The sequence below is a fragment of the Petaurus breviceps genome, unplaced genomic scaffold (genome assembly GCF_028583685.1).
Source record: "Petaurus breviceps papuanus isolate PSGF00001 unplaced genomic scaffold, PetGlider_PUasm1.0 66, whole genome shotgun sequence".
Classification (NCBI taxonomy): Eukaryota; Metazoa; Chordata; class Mammalia; order Diprotodontia; family Petauridae; genus Petaurus; species Petaurus breviceps.
In genome coordinates this window covers 124986-136795 of record NW_027186442.1, presented here as the reverse complement: position 1 = coordinate 136795, position 11810 = coordinate 124986, and the positions used below count along the sequence as shown (strand labels likewise).

The window sequence follows — 11810 nt, the reverse complement described above, 5'->3', positions numbered from 1 at the left end:
ATTCTTCCAATATATTGTTAAACCAATATGGGGTCTGCAATCTCTTCTGCATATTTCTTTTATCTGGGCTGGGGCTTGGCCTATCTCCTATGCCCCCTGAAGGTGGGGCAAACTTGGATACAAAGATTCAGATTCAGAAATACCTGCAGGAGTGGTTTCTGCTTCCCTGTTCATTCTAATGCTAAGTACCTTTTCTTGGTACAGCTTATGCAGCTCTTCAGTTGGAATACCATCTATTCTTCTAAAGTCCACCCCTGCTCTTAATAGAGCAGTAAACAGTTCCCTTCTTGTTCATCTATTTTGTCTCTGAATCCTCTGGCTGTTTACTCTTCTCTCTCGAGGCAATTTGTCTTTTTTCCATTCCCCTAAATCGCTTAATTGTGAAATCTTATCCAGCACCTCTGAAAGAGGGTGCCCTATTTCTCCAATTAATAGAGTCAGAATTAGGTGCTTATATGCAGGAGGAGCCGTCTTCACTATGATATTTCTATGAGGAACTCCTAGGGGGGTATCATAATATGCATTTGCATCTCCAATCAGGATAGCAGTTTTCATTACCTCATCCTTTAGCTTTCTCATACAGTCTCTAAGTGAGTACCAGGGTCTGTCTCCCCTAGGCCACATAGATTTAGTAGGATATTGCTTTTTGCATCCCTCTGCAGCTAAAGCTAGCAGATTAGTTTTGTTGTTACCTCCTTGCATATGGTGATCCCTAAAAGCTTGGTGTACAAAAGGATTCTGATACTTATGAATTTTAAGTAGTCCTCACTGTCCAGTGTTATTCCTCCTGCGCCTTCATCAGTGATTCTTACTATCCAAGACACTAAAGACTCCCCCATTCTTTGGGTGAATCTACTCAATATATTGGTGATCTCCTGTTGAGTGAAATCCTCAACTCTGGTTTGCCCCTGTGGTTCTCCTATCTTCTTCTTCGTATGGGGAGAGCTTCTACATTAGAAGATTCCTCATCTAACCTTGCTCCATTCTCCTCACACACATTCTCCTGGAAGCTGTCAGGGCAACTCTGCCCAGCTTGTACAAAAGCTGCATGCACATTCCTTCTGCTAGTTTTTTGCTTCCTTTTAGCTACATGAACAGTAGCTTGGTCCTGGACCACAGGAGTCCCTCTAGTTTGCTCTTCTGAATGCTGTGACACAGAAGAATCCTCAGGCAAACCAGCTGACTCCCTAGCCATCCGAGCTCTCTCCTCCAGCAGCTTATCCCTACTCTTACACATAAGGTGATAACTTGTTAGCAGCACCCAGCCTCTCCTGCACACTCCTGCCAGTTCTTTGCCTGGTTCTATGGGTATTCCTTGCAAACATCTTTCCAAATCTCCAGGTTCTCCCTCTTTTAGCCTTGGTTCCCAGTTTTCACAGGGCCCTGTGCTTTTGGCCCATTCTCTGGCTAGAGAGGAATAAGGCAAATCCTCCCATCCTGGAATAGCTATTTCTCCCTCTAAAGCCCCACTGCTTCCAAATAGAGGACTGACATTTTCTGATCCCACCCTCATCACCAAATGTATCAGCAATGCAATATTCACAATGCCTATGGAAATTACAGATATGCTGATGTAATTATCCATCACAAAATATATCAGGCTTGCTATATGGGGGAATAAGCTAGAAAATTTATTAAAATACCAAAAGACTGAGTCCCAAAACCAGAAAGTAAAAGCCATCAGAGTAGTTATGAAATTGGCACAGGTAGATAAAGTAGAAAGCACCCACATTCTCAAGCCTTTAAAACAGAACAGGCTACCTCAGGCAAAGGTCCTCCTCTCCCCACTCACAGCAACCACCCAGCGTCCAGGAAGCACGCTCCCAGGAGCTCTGGCCCCTGGCAGTCCTCAGCAGGAGTCCTTAGCAGAAATTCTGGGTGACTCAAAAAGGGGTTTGCACTGCTGCTGCCTCTGCTGCTGCTGCCGCCGTCATCGCCACCACTGCTAGCCACCGCAGGAACTCTAGTTTGGCTTCCGCTTCCTCTTGCTCCTCCCTTTCCTGCTTCGTCAGCAAGTCCAATGGGGCATGGAAGATCTTTAAATCCCATAACCCTTACACCCAGGAAATTAATCATTAAAATATAGCACATTTAATTGTACTATCCAATATGCATTTCACCTTTACCTTGACTCTGAAGTGTCTAAACTAAGTCAGATTTGCCTTGGGTGCATCCTTCTGTTAGTGGTTATCCCCCATAAATATTACAGTAGCTATTGGATGGCTCTCCTACCACATAACAAGCACTGAATCATTCTTCAATCATAAATTCTCATGCAAAAAAACACAAAGCAGATGAGGTAGCCAGATCTTTAAAGTTCTAATTCAGGCTTACCTAGACAAGCACATGCTCAAGCTGCTATATGGAAAAAATCAGCATAAATGCCAAGGGCTGTGGGGAGAGGAATTTCATTCTCCCTTCACAGGAAGTTCCAGAGAGACTTTTATGCCCCATTTCTATAGAGGGGAAGAAAAGATTAAGAGAAGTCATCTCTGCCATTTAGTGGGCAGCTCTTGGACAATAAAGGGATCACTACATTATCTTGAAGTGTAGATCCTTCTGTCCTGAGCCATAAACATCAGAAGGGCGTAGTGATGGATGGTCAGCTGGATAGGTCATGCATGTTGTAAATAGGATTTCCTCTAGCTACAGTAAGTAGCTACCTACCTGCAGCAGGAGGGGAAACAGGACTGATTATTTCCATTATATATAAACAAATACAAACTATCTACTTGTTCAGTCTTTTTTTCAACTGTGTCCTACTCTTTATGACCCCATTTAGGGTTTTCTCGCCAAAGATACTGGAGTGGAGTGGTTTGTCATTTCCTTCTCCAATTCATTTTATAGATGAGAAAACTGAGGCAAACAGGGTTAAGTTACCTGCCCAGGGTTACACAGTTAGTGTCTGTGGCCAGATTTGAACACAGGAAGAAAGGCCCATGGCTCTATTCTCTGCACAACCCAGGCGGCCCAGAAACTACTGGATAAATACAAAATAACTTGGGAGGAAAAGAGTACAACTAGGGGATGGGGGAGAGGGGGCAGAGAAGGAGGAGGAGTCTTGCACTCTGTGAACCAGACAAACTGAGTTTCTTTTTCTTCACACATGACACTCTATCTCCTGTCTTTATGCATTTTCTTTGGCCATTCCCCATACCTGGAATATATACTCTCCTCATCTGTGATTCATAAAATCTCTCCCTTCTTTTAAGATGCAGCTCAATCACCTTCTGTAGGGAGCCTTTCCTAATCCCCTAGTTGCTAGTGTCCTGCCTCCCAAACTACCTACTCTTTAACGACTTTGTATTGCTTTTTATTACTCAAAATTTATTCTGTATATAATTATGAATGTATTTGTTGCCTCATAAGAAGCTCCTTCAGAGTAAGGACAGTTTCATTCTTTGTATTTGTATCCCTAGTGACTTTGCACAATGCCTGGCAAACAGCGGGAGCTTAATAATTAATAAAATAATAATAAAATAAGCTTTGTTGATTAAGAAGGGGTTCCTGTAGGAGGAAGCATTTGAAATAAATCTTAAAGGGAGCTAGGTATTCTAAGAGGTTAAGATGATAGAGAGAACATTCCAGGCATGGGGCAGCTGGTGCACAGGTGCAGACTCAGGAGACGTAATATCTATCTTGTCTAGAATAGGAAGTAAGTCATTTGGACTGGATTATGGAAAGTGTGATGGAGAATAGTGTGTCAGCCTAAATATATAATTCAAACCAGATGGTAAGAAACTTGAAATATCTAACAAGAATTTGTATTTTTTAAGAGGCAGTAGGGAGTCACTGAAGCTTCTTGAAGTGGAGTGACATGAATAAATGAATGAAAAAATGATTAAGCATTTATGTGCTCTGAATGCAAATAGAAAAAGCAAGACAAGCTATGAGAAGACATACCCAAATCACCCCTTTGCATAGATGGGAAGTCCACAAATGTTGCACATTGTACATATTTCAGACTTTTTTGATGTATTAATAAATTAGGCTGATTTTTCTTTTTTTTTGTATTTAGAAAAAAAAATATTTGCTCTATAGGATGGCTCTTGAGGAAGGGATGGGTGAAGGATACTTGGGGGAAACTACAGTAACATAAACCCCCAAAGATATCAACAAAAACTTATTAAAAAAGAAAAATGGTCCCTGCTCTCTAGGAGCTCACACCCTAATTATATTAATAAAAAGAGGCAACACCTTATGGAAGAAAGTTCAGCTTCAGAGCACACTGAAAGGTCCAGAAGTCCTAAGGGTTCAGTGATGGGGAAGATGGCAAAGCCTGAAGTTCTTAGGTTATATAAGTAGATTGTATGACAGTACATGTAGATTTACAGGATGGAAAGGCAAGGCAGACAGTAAGGCCTTTTGCTTCTCTATCTTATGAGAACAAATGGAGTTGTTGACTTCTTACTCATCCAAGCAAGTCCTGTGAGCAGTCAAGCAGCCTAGGCAAAGGGAGGAGGGTACTAAGTTTTCTTGCTGCCTAGTATCTTCAGTAGGTTTTGGGGATGCTACTGCTTGTAGATCTCCAAGAAAAGGGAACCCACCACCTCGAGACAAGACAATCTATTTTTGGACAGCTCTAATCCTTAGGAAATTGCACCTGACACCAAACTTAAATTGGTTGCTTTGCATCTTTCATCCATTGTTTTTGCCCTCTGGGGTTAAACCAAACAGGTGTTATCCTTCTTCTGCATGGGAAATAAGCATTTATTAATATGCTACAAGCTTTACAAATACTTCATTTGATACTCACAACAACCCTGAGAGGTATATACTATCATCCCCATTTTGCAGCTGAGGAAACTGAAGCAGTTAAGTGACTTGCCCAGGGTCACACAGCTAGTAAATGTCTGAGACCAAATTTGAACTCAGGACTTCCTATCTCCAGACTCAGTGCATTATTCACTATACCATCTAACTGCCCAAAAGTGCAGAAGCTTTTCAAATACTTGAAGATAGCTATCATTTGCCCCATTGATTCTTCTCTGCTCAGCTCCATCAATCAATCCTCCTTTGTCATAGACTCCACTTGGGAGGAAACAATTATTCCACATATTTTATATCTTGGAAAATTACTTAATTTCCCTCACCATTCTGGTTGCCCTCCTCTGGACACTATCAATATTATAAACCATAGTGTTCAGAACTGAACAAAGTACTCTGGATGAAGTGTGACAGGTGTAATGCAGCCCAAGTTCAAATTCGCTTTTTTGGCTGCTACATCACACTGCTGACTCATAGTGATCTGGTAGTACACCAAAACCCCCAGACCTTTTTCCAGAACTATTGATTCAGAATTATTGATAATCAATAATTATTGATTATCCCATCTTATACTTGTGAAGTTGAACTTTTATACCCCAATGCAAGAATTTATATCCCTTTTACATTTCATACTTTAGCTTGTAAAGAAAGTTTTAGATCATGACTGTCTCACATTGTTAGCTATCTTTTTCAACTTTGTGTCTATAAATAAGCATATCATCTATGCCAGGGGTGGGGAACATGCAGCCTCCAGGCCACATGTGGCCCCCACCCCTGATATATACCTTTTATTCAAGTCACTGAGAAAAATATGAAATAATGAAGAATTGAGCACAGATTCCTGGAGACCTCTAGCTATTGTGACAATGAACCATTAACAAAGACTCTTGAGTTTGGCCATCCAACCAGGTCTGAATACATCTGTCTTATCCTTTAATGCATATCTTTCCATCTTCCACAAGAATAGCATGAGGTATTTTCTTAAATATTTTTGCTAAAATCTAAGGACATTATATGCACAAAATGCTAGTTTAGCAATCCTATCAAAAAAGGAAATGAGGTTAGTTTGGTAGGAGGAAGAGTTTTGATGAAGTAGTAGTTTTTAAACAGTATGATCTGTGAAGAGACTTCTTCACATGCTCCCCTAATAAAAATTACCCCTACAGGGGAAAAAATACCCCTCAGGATCCCTTAGCAGAGAATTCTTCAGAATGGAAACAACCAAACCAGAGACTCACTAAAATAAATTTTCTCCATTGAAAGAAAAAAGAAAAAGAAAAACCTTGTCAAAGGTCTCCTATTTAAATATTGTGTGTGTGTGTGTGTGTGTGTGTGACAGAGAACTCAGCACCCCTATGAAATATTCCACTGAGTTTTTAGATCGCTGTATTGGGAAATTCTTTTCATTGAGCAGGAATCTGTCTTTCTCCAACTACCATCCATTGGTCTTGGTTCTATCTTATGGGGCTAAATAGAATAAATCTAATCCTTTTTCCCTGGGACAAAAATTTGGAGATAGATATCATGTGCTCATCTGATAGGATTCTTCAAGATTTCAGTTTGGAGTTAGACGTTGACCCTAAATCTGAAAACATTTTTTTCAACCAATATAGAAAACTACCCACAATCAACGGTTTTTTTCAGAAAGCACCAGTGTTAACTTATTATGATATTCTAAATTGGAGCTCATGTACACAGTCAAACTACAGAAAGAAATATGCTTGTTTGGATATAGCCATTAAGTGGTTTCATTTTGCTTAACAATGCTTAAATTTGTTAGAGAAGCAGGATTGGCAATATTGATACCAAAAAAGAGAACCACAGAAACATTCTAAAAAATGAACAGAGGAAACCAAAAGAAAGTTCAGAAGGAAGCACAGATAATCAGGAAGGTTTTGAAAGTAACATGTGACATTATAAATGGTACTTTGAAAAAACAATATGAAATGAAGATTCAATTTTCATATGCAATATTCTTTTCGCTTTCTGATGTGTATGTGGAAATGCTCTTGCATGTTTAGTTCAAAATTTTAAAGGTATGTGTTAAAAAATAAATTGGAGCTCATGAAATAAAAATTAGCAACTTGTTCTCAATATTATTTTATACTTATTTCATTGTTCATAATGCTAATGTTCATATTTTGGTTTAACAACTGGTAAATTAATTTCTATAGTAGTAGGCTTTGGATTATTGTACAGAGTAGACTATAAATTCTCTCCTACATACATAATATGCAAATATACAGTTAATTCTATAATCTGAAATGAATGTATATATTAATTTGATCTAACACTTTTTGAACCAATTTTTCCCCTAATCTATCATTTATCAAGCATATCAGCAGTTCTATAATTGGCTCTTGTGCTTAGTAGCTAATAAGGACATTATTTCATTATCTCAAAGCTCCAAATCTTTAATTTTTAGTTGTATATATCTGTGGAGTCCCTGCAAGTTTCCAGGGAAATCTTAGCATATACTTCATGGGATGACCCCTAGAGGCCCATTCTTTTTCTATGTTATAGGATTTAACCCTTACTATAGTTTTTCCCCCATAAACTATTTAATATCCCCAGTAAATGGATTGCAGTGCAACTGTTCCTGTCTCTCTCTACATATGGAAAATTCTCTGGGGCCCTAGGGAAGCCCAAGCCAAATTGTCCTTTCAAGTGCCCTCACCCTTTCCCCCACCTTGTCTTGCACTAAAGAATCACCAAAAGTACAGTTCAGTCCTTAAACAATACAAAATTTACAGTATTTATGGAGGGCCCAAGCCTTCCACAGCTTTCACTGAATTATAACAGGATCATGGATTAGAGCTGGAAAAGTCATCAAGGCCAGCCTCCTCATTTTACAGGTGGGGCACCTGAGTCATAGAGCTAATGGGCTTGAAGATCACAATTACCCCCAAATGCAACAAGCAAATTTGACAAGGTAGAAAAGAAAATTAAACTAAAATAATTAACAAGTGAAAAAGTTTTTTAAAAAAGGAAATATTCACCTTCCCCCCTCAGAGGGGAACATTACCAGAATAGAATACTTGGGATCTTTCTATAGGGATTAGTGACTGGAGTGAACTGGAAGTTATCCCTCTTAAAAATTCTTCTGGGTTCCTGCAGCAAATGGCATCTGATGTTTCCCCATGTGCTTCAGCCAATGCATGGGGCAATCCACATTGAGTTCCAATTCTCATCCTACATTAGGACAAAAGGAGCTAACTCAAAAAGAAAGCATATTCAAATGAGCCTGGAACACATAAGGGGCTCCCCAAAAGAATTAAGTGATGGAGTTTATAAAACTTGGATTTTCAGATTCCAGATAAGTTCCCCGGGTATGACAATAAGAACTACAATTAGGTTCAAAGAGAGTAGGGAGCTTTCCATCTCCCACTCTGTAAAGTGATCCTCTCAGCTTTGTACCCATTTATATGGACCAGGCTCAGTTCTTGGAAAACCTGACCTCTAAAGAACAGGATTAGAACCTTTTTCTCACTTAAAAGTTTGGTTTGATTTGTGTTCTAGAATCTCCCTTTATGAAGTTCTGATGCAGCTTTCATGCAGCCTCCTCCCTCTTTAGCCATTATAGGGGAGAAACCAAGGGTCTACCCAAGGTTTATTGTGTTACCCCTAAGGAATAAATCCTTCATAAGCATATACTTCCCCAGAAATGGTCTGAGAAACAAAAGCAAACTCTTCTGGTAAGCCCATGTCCACACATGCTCTATGAGGTACAACCCCCATTACACATGAAACAAATTTCCATTTATTATAAGTGTTTTATTCAAATCATATATACCATTACATATTTCCCCTGAGAAGTTTACAATTATTTCATGTATATATGTTAGAATTCTTATCCTGTATTTACTATAGTATAAAAAAATTTACTAGTGAAGATTAATTACATTTGATTTATTATGAGTTAAAAGTATTAGTCATTATTTTAAAATATACATTTAATGCCACTGGTACTTTGGTCATTAAAAAACCCAAATAGAGAAACTCATCAGTTCACCTACCCAAGTTAAAACCAGTTTGATTTTTCCTCATATTGTAAATAAATACTATCTGTAATCAGTGATATAGAAAATATTTAGTGATAATCTAAGAACAAAACTAACAAGTTGTGAGATATCTATTTTGCTATGTGAGCTACCTATAGCTAGCTTGTCTATATCCCTTCCAAATTCTGCTTTGTATGTATTGATTATTTATGGAGACAGAGTCATATAGAGAGCTGGCCTTGAGGTTGGGAAGACCTGGGTTTATGTGTTACTTCTGATACAAACTGGTTATATAAGTTAACATCTCACTTTTTTTTTTTTATTCCCAAGTGGTTTTTTTTTTTAACATCTCACTTAATATTCCAGTTCCCCAGGCAACTCTAATACTATACAATGGAGAACAGCTGTTGATCTGCATTGGTGGAGGATATTTCCTCATGAGGAGTTCCCTATACTGATGAAATTACAGATCCAGAGCAAAGAAAAAGTCACTCATTACCATGTGGCTTAGAATAATGGTTTTACTAAATAAATAGAACATTTGTTTGCAGGGAAATAAAACTATTTGCCCCAATACAAAAAAAAATATTTTCAAAGCTATTTTTCAGATTACTATGTTAAATTTCTTTCTAGTTCTTTAAAAACATGAGATATTTTCCATTTCAATCCATTTCAGGGTTGTTCTTGAAGAGATACTCTGCCTATAATTGAAATAAAAAGAAAGCAGTCATTTTCAAAACGTTTCTTATTAGATATGTTTTTGTACAATTAATGGTTAGGAATTTTATGACAAAATTATTAAATATATTATGACAAAATTAAGGTTTTGTATAAGTTGTCAATATATTTGAGGCTCTAAACCAAATGATAACAAACATTTCTCCATATTAATTAATTTAGGTTCTTTGTTTTCAATTGAGATACCTTCAGTGTGTGAACTACATGCTAAATGGAGGATTTAAGGGAAGGCATGTATATTGACGGACATGAAGGACGTGTCCATCACAAAAACTGACAAAGTGAATGGGTTTTAGAGACCCAATAATGGAAAGGGTACCTACATCACTGAACTCAGGGATCCATTTTCTTTTTTTTTTTTTTTCCCGTCAGAAATGTCATTTATTACAGAGGTCAGAAGAGGGATCACCAGGGACAGTCACTGTAGGGGGAGGAGGCAGATCAGGGCTCCAACACTAATTGGAGGGGAGGAATTCAAGGCTGGGGGAAATCGGGGAGGGGGTGCCCACGTGCTTCAGTCCCATCTAATGCCTCCAGATAGAGGGGTCCCCCTGGCTGCCAAGTCTCCCTACTGCTTCCAGTTTTAGGAGGAGGCTGGGGAGAGAGTGTAGTGTGAGCAGGTCAGGTTAGGGCTGAGGCTGGGGAGGAGGGGGAGGAACGGTCCCTCCCTTTCACATGCACTCACAATACTGATCTCCTGGAGGTTGAGAGGAGGCGGGCATCCCCCTCCCCATTTTCTAACATCTATTTTCAAGATGGCATAATTTTTTTTTTAAGTTAACTGTTTTCTTACCAGAAAATCGACAGGATCATCTGGTCTGACCTTACAACATTCATTCAGGCCTCTCATGAGTGTTGGCATCACATTTGTCATTAAATAGTTTCTAAGTGGAACAGATTGTGCCTCAAGTAATTCTCTTTCTTCTCTTTTTACTTCCTCTAGCCGTTTATTCTGCAAACAGAATATTTGAGAAAAAAACTCAATGAAGTATCAAATATCAATGATATTTGATCAAATTATTTTAATTTGATATTAACAAATTGATATGAACAAATTAATGTTTTAGACCTTGGAGGTTGTAGGAGACTAAGGCATATGGTTCAGGTTGTGAACCAACACACACACACACACACATACACGGGGGTGGAGGGGAGAATTGGAGGGGAGCAGAGAGAGAAGGTGGTTTATATCTTTTCTTGGGAGCAGCATTTCCTTCTTCCCTTCCTGTTCCAAGGCAGCATGACATAATGAACAGAACACTGGATTTGAAGTCAAATCTGCCCTTAAAACATTTACTAGCCATGTGGTAGAGAAGAAAATAACATTGTACCTGGAATCAGATGACCTAGTTTCAAAACCTGGCTTGGTTACTTATTATCTTTGTGACCTTGTACAAAGCACTTATCTCTTGGCCTCAGTTTCCTCATCTATAAAAAGAGGATTATCACAGCACATACCTCACAGGGTGACAGTGAGGATCAGTAACCTTTAATGCATTATGTAAATGTCTGCTAGTATCTTCTGCAGTGAACAATATAAATGATCTACCTTGTGTAGATGGCCCCATCCTGCTTAGAAGCCTTTAAGAGTAATGCTAATTGTCACAGCTGATGCTTCACTACTTTCCCTCCATTTACCACTGCTATCATACAAAGCAGCTATTTCATCCCAATTTTATACCAGGTCACAGTTACAATGATCATGTATCCCAGATTTTCTGGGACAATACACACTTCAAAGCTGATTTGAGTTTATAATAATGACATATCTTTTGTCAGACTACATGCGCCAATTTTTGGTTCAAAGACTATAGTCAGTGTATCCAGTTAATACTTCATAATATGCTACTAAACCTGTGGAGCAGTTCAAAACCCAGCTATAACCTATAAATAAGAAAGTATTTATTGAGTTCCTACTATGTGTCAGGTACTGGTAGACCTGTGAGTGATGAGGGTTGGACGAAGTCCAGGAACCCCATGACTGAAGGTCCCTGTCAGGGTCAGGGCCGTGTGGAATGAATTCTTGGACTCAAGCTTTCTTCAAGTCAAGGTGGCAAGCGTTTATTGTTAGGCTTTTCAGCAGGCAAGAGTTCTTAGGAAACCTGCAACTTTAGAGGGGTATAGGTAAAGTTTATATAGGATAAACTATAGTAAAACATGTGCCAAATATACTAACTAGGTGATTCAGGGCAGGATTAGGGAGTGGTCAATTCTTAAAGGAACATGCACTTTTAGTATCTACTTAGTAGGTATTTTACCCAGAGTTCACTGGGAAATAGCCCAAGTGGGGGCTACATGGAGGTG

General features: G+C 38.8%; 1 protein-coding gene across 1 annotated transcript in view; it reads right to left on the bottom strand.

Moving 5' to 3' along the window:
* Positions 1-8526: 8526 nt before the first annotated feature.
* Positions 8527-11810, bottom strand: part of LOC138173869 (adenylate kinase 7-like) — a gene marked incomplete at its 5' end in the record, with an annotated part of 127433 nt that continues 124149 nt past the window's right edge. Inside the window, 2 exons of the mRNA XM_069103943.1 lie at positions 8527-9469; positions 10300-10458. Coding sequence (XP_068960044.1) covers positions 9431-9469; positions 10300-10458 — 198 coding nt within the window. The remainder of the gene's footprint in view (positions 9470-10299; positions 10459-11810) is intronic.